Source organism: Musca autumnalis, unplaced genomic scaffold (genome assembly GCF_047663935.1).
Source record: "Musca autumnalis isolate F117 unplaced genomic scaffold, ASM4766393v1 scaffold_1, whole genome shotgun sequence".
NCBI classification, from domain to species: domain Eukaryota; kingdom Metazoa; phylum Arthropoda; class Insecta; order Diptera; family Muscidae; genus Musca; species Musca autumnalis.
Genome location: NW_027411644.1, coordinates 177,086,377 through 177,110,145, shown reverse-complemented (window position 1 = coordinate 177,110,145; position 23,769 = coordinate 177,086,377). Strand labels below are relative to the sequence as shown.

General features: G+C 34.2%; 1 protein-coding gene across 16 annotated transcripts; it reads left to right on the top strand.

The window, feature by feature from the left end:
- The first annotated feature begins 1,082 nt into the window (after positions 1 to 1,082).
- Positions 1,083 to 22,982, top strand: LOC141388789 (uncharacterized). Of its 16 annotated transcripts, none has more exons than XM_073959128.1 (9): positions 1,108 to 1,183; positions 1,447 to 1,872; positions 7,068 to 7,852; positions 8,772 to 8,979; positions 13,347 to 13,847; positions 19,262 to 20,183; positions 20,252 to 20,494; positions 21,975 to 22,106; positions 22,171 to 22,982. In XM_073959128.1, the coding sequence occupies exons 2-9, from the start codon at positions 1,772 to 1,774 to the stop codon at positions 22,339 to 22,341; spliced, it is 3,063 nt and encodes a 1,020-aa protein (XP_073815229.1). In that variant the 5' UTR covers positions 1,108 to 1,183; positions 1,447 to 1,771; the 3' UTR covers positions 22,342 to 22,982. The 16 variants fall into 16 exon arrangements, 15 of the variants coding, with proteins under 15 accessions (XP_073815224.1, XP_073815229.1, XP_073815231.1 ...); XM_073959125.1 differs by having other exon boundaries at positions 1,114 to 1,338; XM_073959124.1 differs by having other exon boundaries at positions 1,120 to 1,379.
- Positions 22,983 to 23,769: the final 787 nt, after the last annotated feature.

Below are 23,769 nucleotides of genomic sequence, written 5' to 3'. Positions count from 1 at the left end.
AAAGAAATACAAACTAAAGTTATGAACATTGCTGTAATTCACGAAACGAAAATTATTTTTGAAGTAGAGTTGGAGTTTTTTGGAAATCTAAACTGAAGTCGGAGGAAAAATGAAAAACCATTTAAATGATGAAGCAATATCAATTTCGATGTCATAAAAAGCAGAGTAGAGGAAGTAAACTTAAGCCCTCGGCACATACGGTCCGTTTAGTGACACGTTGGGACACCCGTTGTCCCAAAAAAGTTAAATTATGTTTAACTTTAATGCGTCAGCCACATTGTTGTTTTTAAAAAAATTTGGCATCACTTACACTTTTTTCATGTGGTTGTTGTACTGCGACGCTCAACGCATCGTATGTGCCGAGCGCTTAAGTTACGATAAAATTTAATGGAGAGTTTTTATAATTTGTGTTAATGTAATAAAGTTAATATTCTTGTTTTACACGAATAAGCAATGTATTTTATATATTTTGGAAAATTTGCAATGGCTTGCATTTTATAACATCTTTAGACTGCATTTTAATTCAATCCAAAACACTACATCAAAGGCTGTGATTTGGATCGAAAATGGAGTGCATCCTAGCTGTGTGCCATGGAAGCAAAATGGAGTGCATCCTAGCTGCGCGCTCTCTTGTAAAATTCATAGGAAAAGATGTACTCCAGCGGCAATTGTTCTAGTGATTTAACTGCATCCGCGGATGCAAACTTTTTGCTGGGTAGTTATGGAGGTTTTTTGACGTATACGCGATGGAATTGACATTTGAGCCCAAGTGGGTTTATTACTAAGGGGTAGTTTATACTATATGTAAATGTCATATGACATGAAATTTTCCATCGTTATATATACGCTAATATGTGTAATATTGGAGATTTTCCTTACGCCATTTACTCTGTGCGTCCAAACAAGCAAAAATGTAAAAAAACTACGTCTCCACATTGCCTCCGTGAGTAAATATGGAATGTTTTTATTTCGTGTCATATGACATTGATAGATAGTGTAAACCACCTCTAACTAAATATCTATGACACCACCTACTAAACAACACCGCCGTTGAAAAGACAATATCAGGCGACGTTCATATTAAGAAAACGGCGCCTAGAGAATGACGTATCCAACGCCGGTTATTTGACAAATTGGCAATTGGAATTTTTTTAGAGATGGGGATAAATGTCAATTAAAACTAGTGATTATTAATTTAATTAATTTAACATAAATTCGAGAAGAAGAAACGTGTCCAATAATAAAATAATAGAAAATAAATTTAAAAATTTAATAAAAAAATACATTTGTGTAACAAATAAATTAGAAGTGCAATAAAAGCAACAAGTGAATGAACTCGTAAAAATATTTTCGACAAAATCCCTAATCTCTCTCTTTTAGTGCGTATTTGTGTGATTGAATTTATCTTAAATTTAAACTACTATTTTGTATCTTGACATTGTTCAGGGCTGGAGAAAAAACGAAGAAGACCTTGAATTGTTGTATGCTGCGATTGTGTAAACAAAAAACGGAATAAACAGTGATAATTTGTTTAAACAAAAATTACTGTATCAAATACATATTCATTTGTGTTTTGATCGTTGTTGTTGTCGTTAGAGGTTTTTGTCATTCAACAGCTGATTAAGCCCGTCTCTCTTTCCCCAAAATAAAAAGAAAAAGAAAACATTGAAGTATGCAGATGATCCAATTTTACATTGCTGTGCAACTAACAATTATTGATTATTGATAATTGGTGTTGGAATTGATCTTGCTTCGTTTGCTCCCTATAAGAATGGGTAGATCCCAAGATTTATTGGATGCGGCTAGAACTGGCAACATTAATGTTGTCGGCAAAATTCTTGAACACTTTGCTAAAAAAGGCCCGCTTTCTAGGTGAGTACATTACTTTCATTTTTTAAATTGTGCATAACGTCATATGTAAGTGAAATGGTGGAATAATATTTATTTTGTGTAGAAAGTGCGAGTAAATTCCAAATTTGCTTCAAATTTCTTTTTACGTCAAGAAAAACAGAATTTAGGCAAAAATAACCAAAATAATAAATTTTAAAATGTTTCCAATTTACTCACAACAAAAGGTGAACTCTTGTATCTTCTCCCAACCAAGTAACTAAAGTATGAACAACTGCAAAGAATTTTAAAAGATATAGTTATTACAAATGCATCGGAATTTTATGTGGACGATATAAACAAAGCAAAGTTCGATGGTATCTAAGATAAAATCATCGAGTGTAAGAATTAGAAAATTAAAATGTCACCTTTATTCTAGACCCTATTATAGACCCTATATTCTAAAAACCCCTGAGACCTACTGTTCCATAGTACTCGCAATCAATATGGTCAAACAACTCAGCTTAATATATTTTTGCATATTCTGCCATATTCTGGTTCGGTGATGAGAGATCCTATTTTATTATAATTTTATTGTACTTTGTGTAGCGGATCTTTGCACCTATCTATAGGAAAACGTTTTAAATCCCGCCAATGAATTAAGCCAGTCTTGTGTACCGAGGCCTTACATCTGTACAATAAAATTTAATATACAGAATGGAAATATTTGTTCATGTGGACGAGTTTTAATTTTAAAGTCATGCAAATCGAGGTGTTGCTTCTAATTAAACTAATCCAACTTTAAAAACATGTTGTGTTAATAAACATATTAAACGTCAAAACTGGTTCACTTTACGGAAAAACTGTCACTTTACATCTCAACATAACCATCAATGTAAAACTAAAAATAAAATTGGTTGTTGTTGTTTTGCAACAAACAACCAAACTAGTTATTTTGGATCTCCGTAATACGGAGCTGCGTAACTTTTCAAGTCGTTAATTAATTTACACTTAATGCCACAAGATATTTTTTTAATTTTAACAATTTTTCTTTTAAATAAATTTATCAATAAGACATACCTATTCTTGATCTCGAAGTGAAATTGGGGAAAACGTTTTTTTATTTCCAAAAAAGTACTAACAGAACTAATGAGGATATGTGACATAATCCGAAGCATTCCCTTAATAATAATGCAGCTCACCCTATTCCAACATTAACCACATGTTGTTTTAACAATTAAAACGGCAGCCTTTTTTATAGTAAGTTTACATTATGATGGATTAGTAAATACAGTTTTAGCTCTTTTTGGCCAGGGTAGTTCCTTCCCATGATGATGTATTTTATTTGTATTTTTTGTTGAAACAATGCTCTCAAGTTATGCGTCCATACTAGATTCACATTATGAAAATACTTTAGTGGGGAACTTTATCTAAGAATGCTTATTTGAAAACGCCATTTTTGAGAACACAAAGAGATTTGAAATCAGAATATTTTTCTTAACCTACGCTGATGTGCTCGCTCGCAACAAAATATTTAAAATAGTTCTGAATGGAATTGCTAAAGAATTTTGTATTTGATGGAGGATACAATTTTTGAAAAATGTACTTTTGGTATTGAAAGTGTGCTTTACAGGTCCACGTTTTGGACCTATGATGTGCCTACGCTTTAAAGAATTTGAAGGTATAAGTTCCATTCAACCACCGAGTCGGTTGTAATTTTATGTTTACATAGGTCAACGTTTTAATATATGTATCCCCTATTAAACGGAACCTCCTGATTTTTGGTATTTGGAAGGTTTAGCTACATTATCCTAACGAAATATCTGAAAATTGGTGTTTAGTCTTCGTTAGCTCTACAAAAATTTTCCCCAAAAATTTGTCAGTATAAGTCCACGTTTTGAAATTCCCCCCATAGCGGGGAACCTCCCGATTTTCAAGGTTTTAGCCGCAATACGCAATACGCTTTAAAGAATTTGAAGGTATAAGTTCCATTCCACCACCGAGTCGGTTGTAATTTATGTTTACATAGGTCAACGTTTTAATATAGGTATCCCCTATTAAACGGAACCTCCTGATTTTTGGTATTTGGAAGGTTTAGCTACATTATCCTAACGAAATATCTGAAAATTGGTGTTTAGTCTTCGTTAGCTCTACAAAAATGTCCCCCAAAAATTTGTCAGTATAAGTCCACGTTTTGATATACCCCCCATAGCGCGGAGCCTCCCGATTTTCAAGGTTTTAGCCGCAATATCCTACAGGAATGAGGAAAAAAACAGTATAAAGTCTTCTTTAGAGATATACATCATTCGAACGACATTCTTATTTTACGCATTTTGAAGCTTGTACCCACATCGTCCAAATGAAATAAACTGTAACATGGTATTTCGGATTCGATGTCTCATTGGTACTAAACCTTGTTTACAAGAAGGTGATATTCTTCATTCTTTGCCGACAGATATGTATGTATATACCCTCAGCCCGTGTGAATTGAAATGTTCATCTAGATCAAGATCCTTTTACCTAAAAACTGTGTATTTATGGGGCCTTCAGAATTTTGTAGCCGTTTTTGGACGTATGAATTTGCCAACAAAAATATTTACTCGGATCAAAGCTCAAGCGCACTGCGGAGGAGGTACTTCAAGGAATGGACCACATTGTACATCTTTGAAGTGGATCTTATTTTTGGAGTCATTCTTTTCGACAGATATCGTTTGCTCTTGCAGTTGGCCACTGTAAAAATTTTCAAATGATCCTCGAATGGATACTTAAAAAATGTTTAACATTTGTGAGGGAGGTACCCTAAGAAGTGGATCGATAGCTCATTTTCGAACTTAAACTAAGTTCGGACAAGATGTTAAGAAATCCAAAGTTTGGACCAAATTGGTTGTTCCGGTTAAGACATACGCGCTCGTATTGGTTTTTAAAGTTTTTTGAATTTTCCCATTTTGTCCCTGAAAAAAATGTAGAATGTCGATAGGGGTTGAAACCGATCTATGATGTGCAAAGTATCGGTACTGGCTTTGAGAGTTTTGGTGCATCTTCGAACTTGATCTTAGTTTGGACAAAATATTACGACGACCCAATTTTGGACCAAATCTGTAGATCCGTTAGAGAGTTGTTGTGCGCTCCAGCCAGTCAGACAGACGGACGGACTCCAAATTGACTGAAACAAATTACGTCCAAATATACTTAGGGTCTAAAACTATTATTTCGATAAGCTACATTTTGGTAGTATATATATTACCCTCTTTGGCCTAAAAGCCGAGATGATGAAAATGCGAATCCAAAAAATCGGTGAAAAATGGCATGACAAAGAAATGCAAAATGAAGTGCATCCCACTCATGATTTAACTCATGATTTGTCATCAATCATGTTGTTGGGCTTTTTATATGTGAATGAGGTTAAATACAGCTGTGTTCAAAATAATAGGAGTTCTCATTTACACCAAGGGAATAGTCGAATAAAAATGGTTAGACTTCTCCATTTTGGCCTATTTTGTATTTATTTAACATTGTTGACATCCCAACGGTCAATTCATTAGTAGAAATGTGGCAATTTATTTTAAATTATTTGCTGTTTACACCAACATTATAAATCGCCTTCAAGTTTGTTGTTCAAAAAAATAGGTGTGCAGAAGAAAAAGGAAAATAAAAATATTTTTAGTTGAGTCAAATATAAATATAGATCAAAATTGTCTATATTTAAGTTGACAGTAGTGAATCTAATAGATTTTATGAAATTTAATGGCTGTTTGAAAACAAATGTTCTTTGGAGGTAGCCTAAAAATAGGTGGTTGTCCTTGCACCGATTTTTTCCATAAATTAATCGCTTTAGTGATTAGAGTTTTTTGGTGCTTTGGCTGTTATCTCGAACAATATATAATGATCGGTATCCCGGAAATTTGTGTATTTTGGTCCTTGAGCCTAGTTAAAGCCGGTTTCCATTACCTCTTTACGTAAGGATCGGCCAAAAAAACGTATCTATAAGACATTCATTTCTCGATCAAGTAATGTTTTGAGGTCCTCAGCACCTTAACTGCACGCAGAATTCATTATTTTGTTCATTTTTGAATAGTTGAATGATTAGCACATATGAGACATTTTTCAAAACGCTTTGTTGAGAAGGAAACTTTAAAGACAAACTTTTGAAGTTGGCATAATATTATGTTTATTAGGTTTTGCATCGTATAATGAACAGTTTTCTAATGGAACCAACCTAAATGAAGTATTTTTGAGTGAAAAACGTAAGTTTCTATTGAAAAATATGTTATGGCGTATACCAACCATAGTGCAATCCCAGCCTGCCTATCACAAAATGGTTCAAAGTACATTTCAACCGTTCACGTTTTAAACATATTTTGAATAGAAGCGAAATTGATTGCATACATAAGGCTAGCACCCTAAGGACTTCCAAATATTATTTGGTTGAGGAAAAAATTCCTTATAGATACGCATTTTTGGCCGATTCTTACCTAAAGGACTAATGTAAACTGGCTTAAACTTGGCTCAACGATCAAAATACACAAATTTATAGGATACCAATCATTATATATAGTTGGGGATAACATCCATAGCATCAAACAAATCTAATCGTTAAAGCTTTTGTCTACAAAATCCACTGAGTTGCCCAATAAGTGCTCAATTTATGGAAAAAATTGCTGCAAGGACAATCGCCTGTTTTTTGGCTACCTCTTTTGTTTTCAACAGCCAACAAATCTCATAAAATCTATTGGATTTACTACTGTTAACTAAAATATTGACAAATTTGATCCTAAACTCAACTTAAAATATTTTTATCGTCCTTTTTCTTCCACACTCCTATTTTTATGAACAAAAACTTTAAAGACGATTTATAATGTTGGTGTAAACAGTTAATAATTTAAAACAGATTGCCACATTTCTGCTGATGAATTAACAGTTGGGATGTCAGCAATGTTAAATAAATTCAAAATAAACCAAAATAGATAAGTTAAGCCATATTTTTTGACAATTTACTTTTTTTGTATGTGCACTCCTTTTATTTTGAACTCAACTGTATCTAACTGGCTTTAGTCTTATTTTTTTACCATGGGTAGTGCTTCGAGAGCTGATCAAAACAATATATTTATTTTAAGAGGGATGTCAACACTTGTTCCAATCTACCAGGTTTTTTAATTAATATTTTAGACTCCAGTATAAGTGTTTCCCTTGTTTCATAAAGGTAGTTTAACCATAAAACTTATTATTTTACTTTCCTTTAGCTTTCGACGCAGTCCCAGTATTAATGCACAGGATATGAATGGTTATACACCATTACATCATGCCTGTCTCAATGGTCACGAGGAAATTGTGCGTCTTTTGTTAGCTTATGATGCTGCCACCGATATACCTGATATACGCGGTTCTACACCACTATATCTGGCATCATGGGCAAATAAAGCGGATATTGTAAAAATGCTCTTAATGCATCCCCTGAGACCGGCTAATCCCAATGCACAAAATTCCCAAAATGAAACACCCCTGCATTGTGCCGCTGAACATGGTCACAGTGCTGTTGTCGCAATACTTTTAGCTTATGGTGCTGATCCAACAATACGCAACAATAGTTTTCAAACTGCATTGGATTTAGCTTCACAATTTGGTCGTCTACAAGTGGTGCAATTGCTAATACGAACACATCCTGAACATATTGAACCGTTTCGTGTTTACGATGAAATGGTTGCCTTGGAAAATGGACATTCACCGCCATATACGATAACACCCACCAAACATATTTATACACATTCATGTTTACATTTAGCTGCTCGTAATGGTCATAAGAAAGTCGTCGAAACACTATTGGCTGCCGGTGTTGATGTGAATATTTTAACAAATTCCGGTTCGGCATTACATGAGGCGGCATTGTGTGGTAAAAAATCGGTTGTTTGTACATTGCTGCGAGCCGGTATCGATCCGTATGCTGTTGACGGAAATGGACGAACAGCATTGGATATTTTAGTTGATTATCCACCACATGTTACCTATGAAATTGTTTCTATAATTAAAGGTAAGTTTTAAGAATAACATGAATGTGCAAAACTCTCTTCCTATTGTACTGTACAGGCATAATATGTTGAAAGGTACGATAAAACTAGAGTAAATTACCGTACGTCGACACGTAACTAAATTATGGGGTCAATGTTCCCCCTGCTGAACTTCTTTTAGAAATAGCCAGTACATTATTACTGTTAACACACCGAGCATCCAATTTATTTGAGAATATTTCATGGTGGGAGGGTATAAAAAGTTCGGCCCATTCGTACTAACGCTTTTTTACTTGTAGAAAGTAACTTTCGATTTTATACTGAGTTTTTTGGAACTTTTATAGTAGTAATTTATCCACTTACCAACTATGGACAAATTTAATTTCTTTTCTGTATGCTCTTCTTTATAATACTAGCATATGGCTTAGTAAGCCCCATAATTATATTATGTTATCACATAATTGCCCTACTTCAATTTAGAACTCTTTAAGTTTGACATACTTAAAATTCCTAAAATTCCATGCGTCCCAGAAAATTAGCCATGTAAATGTTTAATGAAATTAACAAGTGTACTCAATTTTAATAATAATTAAATTGTTAGTTTTTCCCAAGTGAATTTTTAATAAACTACAACAACATAATCTCATAGACATACTTAAGAATGTATACCATATTGTTTGTTTACCCCGTGTCTGTTTACTTGGCCAAGCTTTGACTATGAACAGACAAAACATCACATACTTGTACATGCAGCAATCTTGTCTAGTGGTCGGTCAAATGTGTAGGAAGCATACTAATAATGTAGCGTCGTCGGCAGCGGGCGGAATCATCCAGTAATTTGCCATTCATTAGAACGTTCAGTGACCTGTGCTATAAAAATATTCTCAAGCATTGCTTTTGTAAATGACGCATTAATTATGTACATTTCTTGTGAAATTACAGATTTCTGTCAAGAAAGCAGTAAAATGGAAAACAAAACACATTTCATGCCAATAAAGGATGTAAATGACAATACAACAATTTCAAATTATCAAGATGATGAATCAAAGGTTGAACAAAACCGATTTGTGGAGCAACATCAGCAGCAGCATCAACAACAGAATCGTCATTACCAACCCACTACTGAAGATCATCATGCAATGACAATGAAGTAAGAATAATTTCATATTATTGTTGTCCATTATAATGTTATTTATGTGTCTTCTTTTGTGTGTTTTTGCGCGCGCCTAATGCACTTTTTTTCTATATCCATCTTCATGTTTGCACCATATCATCAGTGTTATGCACCTCTAGAAACCACCACAACCACCATACATCTATCCATCCAACCATCCACGTCACAAACACAATGCACCAAAACAAGAAAACCAAACCATTCCTATTCTCAATTGTCAATTACATATTATTGTTATGGATAGTTATTGCTTATGTGACAAACAACACCAAATTTGTTTATTCCTCCTTTGGATATGTGATACTTGCTGTTAATTTAAATGTTATAATATCTTTAATCTAATTTATACGTGATGATCTCATACTGCATTACTTACAAAATTATACATACACTAACATTAATGTGATATTTTTGTTTCTATTTATACGTGTAATAATAATCTGTTGTTATTTTTGTTAAATACATATGCATACATACATATTTACTATATCATTAAACAGACACATTTTTTGTTTTAAATATAAACGTGTGTATTATGAACGGACACTTTCATTTCTTTTTTTGCTTTATATGTAATTTTAAAAATTTTAAAGGGCTAGAATCAATTTGGATTTCGACCCTTATTAAGTATTAAAAACATAAGAATTTTAATAAGAGAATTAAATATAATACTGTTGTACTTGAGCCGCTTAAGACTTTTTGGCTTGTCTTCAAAGTTAATGAAAATAATTACAAAATTTGGCATTACGAGTCAAGACATTAAAAATTGTTGATCCACTGAAAGCATGAAGCGGGGTAGGAGAGACAACAGATAATGAAACCGATAGGAAATGCTGTTGAAAGAAAAACTTTATATTGGTAAAGATTTGGTAATTTAATTTCGTTGCTCTACGTTATGTAGTAGAAAGAAACCATCCATGATCCATGCATGAATTATTGGGAATTATCCGATTTTGTAGCGGCTCTGTAGGTTGCAATGATAGTCTGGTCGACGCGAAATTTTTAGCAAGGTTTGGGTTTACGACAAAGAAGAAGCTTGGAATTTTACATGATAATCAGATAATATTTAGGGGGTGAAATGGTAACATTTTTAGTATAAGGACTATATCTTTATTCCTGGAAGATATGTTTCACCACCTTAAGTTATATTTAGAAGAGGAACTCTTGACCTTTTCATTGAAGCTGATTATGCTGAAGTACGTGGTCAGATAACAGAGTTACAGCCTAGTATATACAGGAATCCCACAGTTTTAATTGTGAGTAGTGTAACAATTATTACGCTAGAGGTCGCAGCGGTTTAGTCGGGGAAAATACCAATATTTTGAAAAATGATCGGATAGTATTTAGCGGGTGAAATCGAACATTGTGGGAAAATATCCAAATTTAAATTTGGTCTAAATTCTGGTGGCATATTCCGACAAATTGCGAACATGAAACATGAAAACCAACTCTTGACCTCTCTTTGATGCAAATTACATCAATAATAAATGATTCAAAAATATCAATTAATCATATCAATAACAAAACTGTGCCCAGAGCAAGTGGTGTAGGGTATCTCATGATCGGTCCCGTCCGACCATAGCCCATTCTTACCTGATTTTATTTATAAACCAAGGGCATGGCGTGGTACTGGATCGCTTTCAAGTGTAGGGCTTTCGAGGTAAATAGCTTAAGGTGTCCCACGTCATTTGCTTCATATTTGTCAGCTTATGACAGCCATAGCTCTTGAGCATTTCAGTTCACACAATGACTTTGACATAGCAAATCGATAGCCCCAATATTGCATTGTGATATCTTCGTATTATTTCATCTTATCGTCTACCCAGACGAATGACCTGCGAAAAATGACAATCTGTCAGTCCATCTTGTAAATAGTTTGAATTCACCACCACGCTTTATATGTCTTTTAACATTTTATATACTTACCAATCGCCACCTCAGAGAAATCCCCTATCCATTTGTCATTTCCTACAAAGATGAATGAACGTCATGTCTACACGCATGAGCACTTGCGAATCCAGACACATAAACCTGATAATGGAAATTAAGTAGTCAAGTAGAAAAGCGACCGAAATTTTTATACCCTCCACCATGATTTCATGCTTACGAACTAAAATGAAACAATTTAGGCCTGGATACATAAGGGGCTGGCTTTCTTTCTTGCTTCAAGATATTTTTGGTAAAATACTAAAAAGCATGGGGCAACCTAGATCGAATTTGACTCGGCAGTTCCTTATGCTTTTGCCACAAATGACTTAAGCAAGAATGCCATGCCTCCTCTAATGTACCGAGGCCTTCAGTTTCCTTTCTGTTACGAAATCCAATTAGGATTTTTAGCCGAAAATGTAATCGAACGGTACCGTTGTATGGGGGCTATATCCCTTGTCCAAAATTTTAGGTCAAGAAGTATTTTTGAAATCCCAAAATACGAGAAATCGGGCGGTTCCGTTATATGGGGCTACTCCAAAAATTTTTTGATCGCTAGAAACACTAAAGATCAAATTATAGCTAATTCGGTCAGAAAAATTCAGCTGAGAGCTCCGAAATACCCGAAATCGGGCTGTACCGTTATATAAGGACTATTCCAAGAAATGGATTCATGCCCACAATTTTTGGTGCTGACCACTCTGAACCTTTAATGGCGAATTACATACAATTTGGGCCGAAAATGTCTACAAAAACTTGAAAATACACGAAATCGGACGGTACCGTTACAGGGTAGGGGGATTACAGGTATTTTAAAAACGTTAAAATACTGAAATCGGGCTTTACAGATAGTTATATGGGTGCTATTCAAAACCTGGGCCTAAGAGAACCCTAAATGCCAAAATAAAGCTAATTTGGTTAGAAAAATTTTGCTAAAAATTCCAAAATACCCAAAATCGGACGGAAACGCTATATTGGAGCTATTACAAAACCTGGATCACATATGGAGATATGGAGGGTATAAAAACATAAAGTTAAAACCCACAAAACCTCGTCTTTGAATTTGGGAGGGGGAGTGCGGATGCAGATCTTGTTGTCTTGATTACGGTAATAGAATTTTTTCTACATCCTTTTCAGATGTAATTGGAATAATTTTACACCATTTTCACATGTAATTCGAATAATTTCAGTTGAAATTCGAAGCATTTCACTTGTAATTTGAAAATTCCAATTGAATTTCGAATTATTTCATTTGTAGTTTGATCATTTCATTTGGAATTCGAATAATTTCATTTGTAATTTGAGAATTCCATTTGATATTCGAATTGTTCCATTTGTAATTTGAATTTTCTTCATTTGAAATTCCAACTGAAAAAAATCGATTTACAAATAGAAAAATTCAAATTACAAATGAAATAATTCGAATATCAAATGGTATTCTCAAATTACAAATTAAATAATTCGAAATTCAATTGGAATTCTCAAATTACAAGTGAAATGTTTCGAATTTCAAATGAAATAATCAAATTACAACTGAAATTCTTCGAATTACATGTGAAAATGGTGTAGTTGTAATTCGAGAATTCCATTTGTAGTTCTAAACATTTCAATTGTAATTCGAATAATTCCATTTGTAATTCGAATTTATCCATTTGTAATTCGAATTATTCCATTTGAAATTCGAATTATTCTATTTGAAATTCGAATTAGTCCATTTGTAATTCGAAATATTTTATTTGTAATTCGAATTGTTTTAATTGTAATTCGAATTATTCCATTTTCAATTCGAAACATTTTTTATTAGAAAAAAATCTAAATATAAAAACAATGCAACAATATTTTAATTTTTTTGTTTCGAATTTTAAATGGAATAATTCGAAATACAAATGGAATAATACGAATTTCCAATGGAATTATTCGACCTAATGACTTCAGATTACAAAATATAGACCAAGAAGGATACCTCATAATTTCCTAGTTTTTTGTTTTCCATATGAAAGGACACATCATATTCTCCTTTTAATGGAATTGGCAAATAAATTCGTTAAGTTGTTTGCAACGTAATTCGGCAAGTGCTTATGTTTGTAAAAAAATAAAATATTGTCTGATTTTAATTGGTAAAACGCATCTGAAGCCAAACGGGAACAATATTCATTCGATAATGTGTTTCATCAATTCTTGCTTTCACAATTGTGCTCGTCTAAAGATTTTTTTCATTTATATTTCTACACCATCCTCTCTGTTTCGTCTAATATGAATTTCTCTGTTTCTGTCCACAAAAAACACTACATTTTCAAAATGCCCTTTTTGGAAAAAAAAACTTTCGCTATGTGTATGTATTTGTGTCTAATGTTAATTGAAATGATTGTGTATCAAATATGGTTACACAGTGTATAACGCATTATTTTCTTCGTAAGTTCTTTGCGACGTCAAATATCTCTCGAACGTTATACACCAATGGAACCAATTATAAATCCCAAAACAACCATACCAAAAAGCAATCGATCAACACCAGAAACTATATTGGAATATAAGCCGGTTTATACATCAAATCTGCTTAATCGGCGTCTGGGCACAGATACGGAAAAAATGTTTCCCAAATTGGAAACATATTTTAAAAGTAGGGAGGATGAAGAGGAACATAAGGAAACGTCCACATTAAATTCCACACAATATTACTGTGTTGATGAATATGTGGAAATGAAATTACCAACTGGAAGTGCTTGTAATACCCCACGAACACCTGTAGCCACCACGGTAATGACTCAACCTCAACCACAAACACCTTTACCAAGTCCTCGAAGAAATCTTGAATATTGTGATTATGCAAATATCAGTGCTATAATAGATAATGCTCAAAATAATCGACGTCATGTACTCCTCCAACAAGAAGAAGATGAACCTGATTGCAATAACAAGTAAGTTTGGTAGGATTATGTGTAAAATTTTAGATATGGAGTTGTATTTTAATTTAGGAAATGTAAGTGTATGTTTTTTTAATGTATTTAAAAAATATTATTAGTAAATATTTAATTTGTATTTCTGTTCTTTTTTATATCTAACGTTTTTAGCAACTCAAATTAAATTGGAAACATTCTAGACTCCTAATAATAGTAATTATAGTTTGGGCCTATTTATACATATTTATGTTCTTTGTACCGTACTTTAAATGTACTTTAAATATAGCCTACATTCTCTAACCATGCTTTGCTAATATTATCCTTACATTTTCCGTTTATTAAAATCAATGTTTTTAAATAAAAGAAGCGAAAAAATATGTTTCTACTTAGTAGACAACCTTACACTATCTATACAGTCTGAGCCCAGAGTTTGACTCGGCTCGTTTTGTAACGTAGAGAAAAAAGTCGTGGAAATGGTACATTTGTCAATAATTAATTTTTATTTACTTATGGTATCGCCAACCCATTCAATTAAATCAATTTAGGTCTAGGGAACAACAAACTGATCCGATTCAGATAAACTCCCCATATGAGTATATTTAAATCATGTTAATAGAGAATCCTTTGACGATTTTCTTTCAAGTTTATTAAGATATAGATACCATTATATAGAATGAGAACCATTTCATATGTTATTTAGCTCTAAAATCAGGAAATTATTCAACGAAATTCTATACTCTTTCACGATCCTCTAAGTATTCTTCGCGAATTATTTTCGGATGGGTTTTTGAAGACAAATGTGTCTTTCTACCACAAATGAATCAAAATCCACAACTGTTTTTATGGAGGGTATATTGAATTTGTTTTTCCGTTTGTAACGTATTGAAATAGTTATTTGTGACCCTATAATGTACATACTCTTGATCGGGGTAAAATTCTGAGATGCCTGTCCGTCCGTACCTGTGTTTTAATCAATATTGCATCCAAACAAATTAATTTAGGACATTTTAATTTTCAACCGATGCGCCTTTTGCTTGTAGGCAGGTCAAGTTCAGCCCAGGCTTTGGTATAACATCCCATATAACGGTACCGCCCGTTTTTAGGTATTTTAAATCTTTAAGCGACATGTTCTGACCAAATTAGCTATAAATTGAAATATATGGTTCCTCAATCAAAATCGGGCGCTGCGTTAGACCTTTCAAAAGCGTTTGACACAGTAAATCACTCGCTACCAAGCGCTGGATTGGTAACTATCTCAATAGTAGATAGGCATTTGCGGAGTCCAGGGAAGTACTTTCACCCTTACTCTTCAACTTGTGCCTTGTGAAGCTTCCCGCGCCACGTCCCGATGTTAAAATGGATTTATATGCAGATGAAAGCGCGTTCTTTGTACCGAATTGACCCGAAACCAAAAGCATTTCGGCCAGCTTCTGGCAACCCAGCATCAAACTTATGCTGCTACAATAACAACAACAGATGAAGTACATATGCGTATGTAGAAACAAGGTCCCCAAGTCCCTATCCGGCGGTGCTATGCGGCGCGAATATAAGTGCAAAGCAATGGAAAAATATTCCAACCTGTCAGAATGCCGCCCTGGGAACTTCAACAGGGAGCTCCCTGATGTTTTCAGTGGACCATTTGCATGAGGAGACAAAGATTCTTCCAGTATAGCAACACAATGACATGCTTTCGCTACACTACTTGCTCGTTTTACCGAGAGAGCCAAAAGAATCACTATATGGTGGTCCTATCCACCCAGTCATGATCTAGAGAGATAGGTTCAGCGTTACAAGAGAGAACACATATGTTCTGTTCCTTTACTATTGAAAATGGTAAAACCGGCAAAAGTAGCAAAAGTTGTAAACTGCTCTCATATGAATTGTATGATTTCAGAAGTAAAGGAATGCTTTTCGAGTAAAAAGTGGTAAAACTTGAAGATTCTTGCACGTAAAGGAACAGAGCTATAGATCAACAAGCCTATCAAGCAGGTTAAAATAGCATTCACACGGATGCTGTCGTAGGTGCCATAAACAACTATCGTGTAAATATGGTTCTCGGAGAACATCCCCCATCTATCGCGGCGAAGGAACGTGAGCTGCCACGTCGAACCAGAGTAGTTTTGGCTCAACTACTCCCTCACGATACATACACTGGACCTGTTCAATTGCCCTGCCTAACCTACTAAACTTAACTCCTGTAGATATGTGGTTACATCCTATCGAAACAGCAACATTCCTAGAACTGGAGACATACCCAGAGCCAGATTAAGCAGAAAATTAACTTACAGATATAAAATGAAAACATTGTTACAATAGCAGTTGACGTAAGTGCTTACATAAACGGCTATCTAGCGATCGTCTCTACATCTATACCTAAAGATGCCTAATCATTTCGCCGTAAAAATCCACTGCGACTATATTTATCTCCTGGACTCGTAAACTCAAGACCGAACTGGAAATCATTGTCAATGGCCGAACATTTTCGACAGTTTATACTGAGGTCGTCTACATCAAATGCAAAGTCCTAAGCATGAATAAGGTCTTGAAAGTTGTACCTCCTGAGGAAAGAGTATACAGACGCTCATTGTGACTTGGTTTTCGAGTGACACCCAGGTGCGTTCAAGATTGTGTTAGGATGTCTAGTCTGTATTACCTTCATGAGAGGAAAATGACAGCAACATGTGTTGCTTTCCAGACAGTTCCTTTTGGCCCGCCTTCTGCCAAGTCATCCCAACCACCACATGGTTGAGCAGGATACTCTTAAACGACACATACGAAAGGACGTCAGACATTTCCGGCCAGACATCCCAGACGCCATACAATCCGACCACAACAGATTGTCAATAGCAGCAGGTCTGAAACAGGTGCATACTCGAGCGGTAAATCAAACCGCCGGATATTGCCAAAATAAAGTCCTTAAGCAACATCTCCCAACAATCGACGACAGTCAAAAACTGCTTCGCAGAGCTGCTAGAACTTCTCTAACGCGTCATAGATTTGGATGGATCACCATAGGATTTCTTACATGGGGCATTCCACGAACACAAAGTCCCATAGTTTAGAATAGGGCGAACAACAGTTGAATATAACAAATATACGAGTTATGTTCTCGGGCCCCAACTCTTAATAATGAAGTTCTTGCGGGAATATAGTGCTATAAGGCCTCGTTTTGTCTGCTACTCGGTTTTTGTCTTCCACATTAGTTAGAATAATGCTTCCGAAGATTCGAATCATTTTATTTGTAATCCGAGAATTTCATTTGTAATTCGTAGCATTTTATTTGTAAATCGAGAATTCCACTTGTAATTCGAAACTTTTAAATTGTAATTCGAATTATTTCATTTGTAAATCGAATGTGTCAATTTGTAATTCGAATTATTCAATTTGAAATTCGAATTATTATTATTCTATTTGCAATTTGAATTTTTTCATTTGTAATTCGAATTATACTATTTCTAATTCGAATTACTCTTTTTGTAATTCGAAACATTTTATTTGAATTTCGGAATACCAAATATAAAACCAATGGAACCAAAAATTTTGTAATTTTTTTGTTTCGAATTTCAAATGAAATAATTAGAATTTCAAATAGAAGAATTCGAATTACAAACTAAATAATTCGAATTGCAAATGGAAGAATTCAAATTTCAAATCGAATAAATCGAATTAAAAATGGAATATTTCGAATTTCAAATGGAATAATTCGAATAAAAATGGAATAATTCGAACTACATATAGATTAATTCGAATTACAAATGGAATTCTCGAATAACAATAGAATTGTTACGAATTACAAATTAAATAATCGAATTATAACTGAAATGTTTCGAATTACCTCTGAAAAAGGTGTAGGCAGCGTTAGTATTGTAAATAGTTAATTTTCGTGTACAAATAATCAGCTCTGTTTTTGTTGGATTCACACCCTAACAACTGCATTCTGCAAGGAAGAAACAGACACAGTCCTCCATCAGTATGTCGGAAGATTAAGAACCACGTCTTCCTAGTTCATTTCTTCAATTTTCTTCAGTATTGCCGTGCCCGGTACCACTAAAATTGGTAGCCTGCCCTCTACCAGCAAACCGCGTAGGTGTAAGCCTAGTAATACAGTTCTCTTTGGGAACTATTTAATTTGTATTTCTTATTTAGGACATCCCCCAACACATTATCCCACAGTTTAGAAAAGTCAGATCCCAACTCGTATCAATGAAGTTCTTGCAGGAATATAGTACTATACTGCTCCTCGGATTTTATCTCCCAATTAGTGGTGGTTGGTGATATGTAGCATTGATAGCTCAGATGTGACACCATTCAGTTGATAGCGTAAATGAGGGCATATTCCTTCTTTGTGTAAAAAATCGGATGTTTTTGTCGGGTTCACACCTAAACCATTATGCCCATCTTTGATGTATTGATGAGAGCCCCTTGCATTAGATCTGAAGGAAATTTGTCACTGACCATCAGAACTACGCCGTCAGCATACTCTTAATGTCACAGTAGTAATTATAGTACTCAATCTTGTGGTGGGCCTCTAGTAACAGACTACTTTATGGGACTCTTTCCGATAGATGATTTGATTATTCTGCGGGGTTCGACTTCTAGGCAAACCATCACCAAAAAGGATATATGTAATATCTTAGACTTAATAAAAATATATCGTCAGTGGTAACAATTCTTCTGTGATTTGTTATATGTACATATGTCTTCCATAGAAAAAATCATTTCCCCTTAAACAGGATACCTTTATTTGTGTGTTTTACTTTATTTATTGTTTGCTATTATTCTGGTCTTTACTTTATTACTGTACCAATATTGCAATATGTACTACCTACATATTCAATAGCCTGCATGGGAATTCTTAATAAAATTAATATGTATGTTTATTATATTTTGTACGAAAATATAATCTCTACCTATTAGGCAGGTAAAAATACTATACTGGTTTGAAATACTTATGGCGAGCGAAAAATTTCCAGCTCAAAATAAAAGAACACAATCTGGCATCATTGTTTTTAGCATGAACAAAAGGATATCATGACACAAAGGATAGCACGTGCGCCATTTAAAAATCTAACACATTTTTGTGGTAGCTGTAGGTGTAAAACAACGCCTCTCCTTGTGTTAGTTGGTGATAAAAGAATTTAAAATAATATTAATAAAAAAATATGTTAGTATTAATGAAATGAAAGTGAAATTATTTTCAAAAATAATATTTAACTAACGAAACATAATTGCATCTTCTAAAAGTAGTGATAGTTTATTCATTGTAGTAAGTACACGAAAATACACCGTATCCTTCTTAAGACAAAGGATATTTTGAAATTTTTCTTTCTCAAATTACCACATGGATGTTTTGAATATGGTATTGTATTTACAGAGATCAAAATTAACCAAATACTTTTTAATAATTTCCATATATTTTAAACAATTTCCAGTGATATTCAACCAAAGACGCCAACACCCACAACCAACAACAATTTTGATAACAATAACAACAACAATAGTGATTCTCGTCGACAAAGTCAAGACAGATCTGTACACTCTCCAACCCCTGATTATCCTCCACCCTCAGCATTTCAAGCTGCAACAACAATATTTGAATTTGTTAAACCACCACCGGATAAAAGTTGGAAACGCAAATCCTTACAACTGCAAAATCGTAATTCACAATTTTACAATAATCTAAAATCCTTTATATGGGAAGAACAAATGGAGCCACCAGAAGAAGAACAATTTGATTCCATTAGCAGTTCAAGGGTATCCGAATGTGTTGAGGAGTTTGTTGGTGATGTACCTTTTGCTGGGCTATTCAAAGGATCATCATTGAATTTAGCCAGTGAACCACCCAGCCAGGAAACAAATAAAACCCAAGCCATTGACGACTTACCAAGTGGTTTAAGGTCTCCCAGTTTGGTTAAATCGGTCAAATCAATGCCAGCAAAAAGATCTTCAACACATCTGCAAACACCCAATGGAAATGATGAAGAAAAATCCATAGAAAAGAGTTTAACACCACATGAAATAAAATCACCCACCGCCACCACCATCAACACCGAAGAAACACAATTTGATTTTGATCCCTCAAAAGTGTGGGATGAAATTAATACAATTTTTGAAAGTATTGGAAATGAAGTATCGGCTGCAAATAATGAAACAACAAATAATACAACTGCAACAACATTAGAGGCTATAAATGATGAATGCAATTATTTATCAAATACATTGCGTAAAAAGACCTTAACCATAAGGAAACCAGCTGATTTGCTTTTAATTTCACCAGACCAACAAGATATCAATCCCAATTGGTGTCATTCGGCCAATACATTGTTATATGGTTATGTTCTATATGATGTTTATGTAAGTAGCTTCGAATCGTATATTTTCCAGAACATTGAAACAAGTTTAGTATTTTTTTGCTTATCTAGTATTTGGGATCCACTGTTATTCGAGAGTTACATGGTACTGTATCCACAAGAAAATCTATACAAAAATTAAAACGTGAAGAGACACCTGCCCCCATGATGGAGTACAAAGCCGAAGATGGCAGTATAATAGAAGATATAAACTGTTCCACTCGAATTCTTAAAGAAACCAACGAACAGACACGTCTAAAAGTCGGTATAGCGCTGTCGCATGCTGGTGTCCGTTTCATTGATAGTGAAAATAAGGTAAGAACCTCCAGTATTCTATTGTCCCAAAACTAAAATCCTTCTTACATTGGAAGAGTACCACTTGGGCGGGTTGACATTCGGGCCATTGTGGAGACAAGTGTGGAACATACAATTATATCGCTTTAACAAAGACAACTAAAAACTGTAGTACGAGATGAGTAAGAAGGCCCTAAATATTGGGACATTTCGGTGCCCATATCTCAGGAATTATCTATATGTAATCACGATCTGAGAAGTGGCCTTAAACTGGATTAGAGAGCAGAAGTGTTGGACTTTTGCAAAGGAAATGAAATGTACCGACATAGTCCATCTTGGAACAGAATCTAATTTTGCGAGTCATTCCTACCGATATTTATCGTTCCCAGTCATTTTAGTTGGTCACCATAGCATTTTCTAGAGCTTTTGGGACATTATGTCAGAAAACATTGATTGGCACAAGAAAAAAATCAAGCGAGCAAAGGCTATAGTCGGGACGGGTCACTATGTGACCCTACAACCCTTGTGCATGAGCTTTTCACTGATGAACATTTTTAAAGCTCAGAATGTCTTCATTAATATAGGCCACTTTTGTTGAAATGCACACAAGCAAAGGTGAAAAAATCGTCAGTACAATTCAAATATTTCCATCATTGTAAAGGTAATCATTTGTTCTTCCATTGACGGTGACGGGCACCATAGTCGAGGATTCCTCCGAGTCAATGCGGAACATGTTGTCGTTGTTGTTGTAACACCATATGACATGTTTGTAAGTTCAAATTTCTGCTTAATCTGGCTCTATCTTCAGTTCTAGGAATGTGGCTAGTTAGTTGAGTAGGTTTGGCAGGGCAGATGTTTTGCACGGTGTCATCATTCCTTGCCTTATAGGAATTTAGACGACTGTACAATCCCGAGCATAGTTGAGCCAAAACTACTCTGGTTTATCGTAATCAGCTGCGATAAATGGGGGATGTTCTCCGCATTCACACGATAGTTATTTACGGCATCTGCGACTCCATCTGTATGAATGCTATTCAAACCTGCTTGATAGGTTTGCTGATCTAGGGATTCTCTCTTGTAACGTTGGATCCCTCATTCTTAATAATGAAGATCACTCCTGGGTGGGGTTTACCATATAGTGCCCATTGACTTCAACTCAGTGTTCACCTCTGCAATCCACGTCGTGAACAGCGTGGCGCATATTTGCATATTCCTCGCGTGGAAAATGTGGCAAGATCAGTCAAAAAAAGATCAGCTTTCAAAGTTTCGTAGTTTTCTTTGAAAAAATCATGCAAATTGGGTTTAATTGGTCTTTACAACTGGGGGTCACCCCTTAAAAGACTGCAGTTATCGTTACTATGAGGTTTTGTTAGATAGATTTTTAGCACTAGACGCAGAAGCGATCGCCTCCATTTACAAGACGTCCTATATTTCCTGATGCTGAATATTTGCTTAAAACCACTAATACTATGAATTTTTAATTTTGCTTTTTTTTTTACAGAGTACCATTAGTGTCCATGACATCGAGAATATCAATTGCGTCAGTCAAGATACGGATGATTTACGATATTTTGCTTATATAACAAGGGAAAAAGATACACATTACTGCCATGTCTTTATGGTTGATAGTTTGGTAAGTATTTATCATTGAGATAAATAAATCAAACTTTTCAATATTTTTAAATTCTCTATTTAAGGATTTGGCCACTGAAATAATCTTAACACTGGGACAAGCATTTGAGGTGGCATACCAATTATCGCTGATCAATCAAGAGGAATCCTATGCCAATAATTCATCTGACGAACTTAACTGTGCTGAACAAGAAACGAAACGTATAAGTTATTGCGATATTGTGGACAATATTTAAATGGGAAACCTAAAATTTCTTCTTCAACTTTAATATTAATGTCGTAAACACAAAATTCTAATCAAAAACATGTGTAACCATACAAAAAAAAAAGCAAATCACAAATTAATAATAATTGAGTCTTCTGTTAACGTCCCAATGGAGTTCCTTCAACAAAAACAACAAAACAAGAGGCGTTTGCGGTAGCTTAATAATCTACTAAAAAAACTAATGATGACGACTTAGTACAAAAAAGTCATTAAAACCAAAATCCCTCAGAGGCCATTGATTGCAAAAAAAACACAAATCAAAAAATAACTCGTATTATTCTAAAAGAAATATTGTCTTTATTTAAATGTATTGTTCTAATGTATTCTTTACTTTATTTATTTAAGAAACGAAACAAAAATTATGAAATTTCTCTCAATATTAATTGCTATTGCTAACTATTTCGTCGTGTATTAATATTGCAATATTATATTAACTTACTAGTCTTGATGCCATTATATAATAACGTGTAATGTGTATTTTATTTTTGCATCCTTCTTTTGTATGTGTCGGAATTAATCCACAGTAACGAATAGTGCCTTTTCGTCGCCAAATGTACCAAATAACAAATTTATATATACATATTTTAATAAAATGTAAAAGTGAACATTGCATTTGGAGTTTTTTTTTTACTACGCTAAAGGAAGGTGGGCATGGGTGAAACAGCAATGGTTTACATAACGCTTGGATTATTGACAAAAATGGGATATTGATAAAAAAAAAATACAGAGCGTATAATTACAATTTAGTTTGATATACATAAAGGGTTTTCCATTTCCGCATTGAAATTCATACTTTTTTTACAATTAAATTAATAGCTGAAGGTTCAAAACACTGATATTGAATGGTTTTGACAAAATTTTCTGTCGTTTCAGTTTTTTTTAATTGTCATAGCGATTATGAATCTTCACGTAGGGAGCTACTCACAAGTGAGTTGCAGTTCACTTTCACCTGCTCGAGCTATTATGATTGAGCAGGGAGGAGCACAAAAAGTGAACAAGGGTTGACAAGTCGGAAAATGGAAAATAATGGCGCGACTTGTGAACCCTTGAAATAATAATTTGTGTTGCCATACCGTCATTTTTTGCACAAATAACTTTGAGATTAATTAATTCTTATTTTTTGTATAAAAAATAAATAAATTTTCAAATTAATAAACATTTCTAGCAAGAAAAATGTCAGTTATTAACAATCCACTGTAAAAGAACATGGATATTGGTAAAAGAAAATACAACATTGAAACAACATGGCAACATCTGTAACAGCTGTTCTTTTGTTTTGACAGATATGTGAAAATTGTTTATTTACACTGAAGAATTCGTGAAATTTATTGGAAAATCGTAAAAAAGTGAACAAATGCCGTTTAAAAACGTCATTAAATGGCTACAATAAGTAAATGTT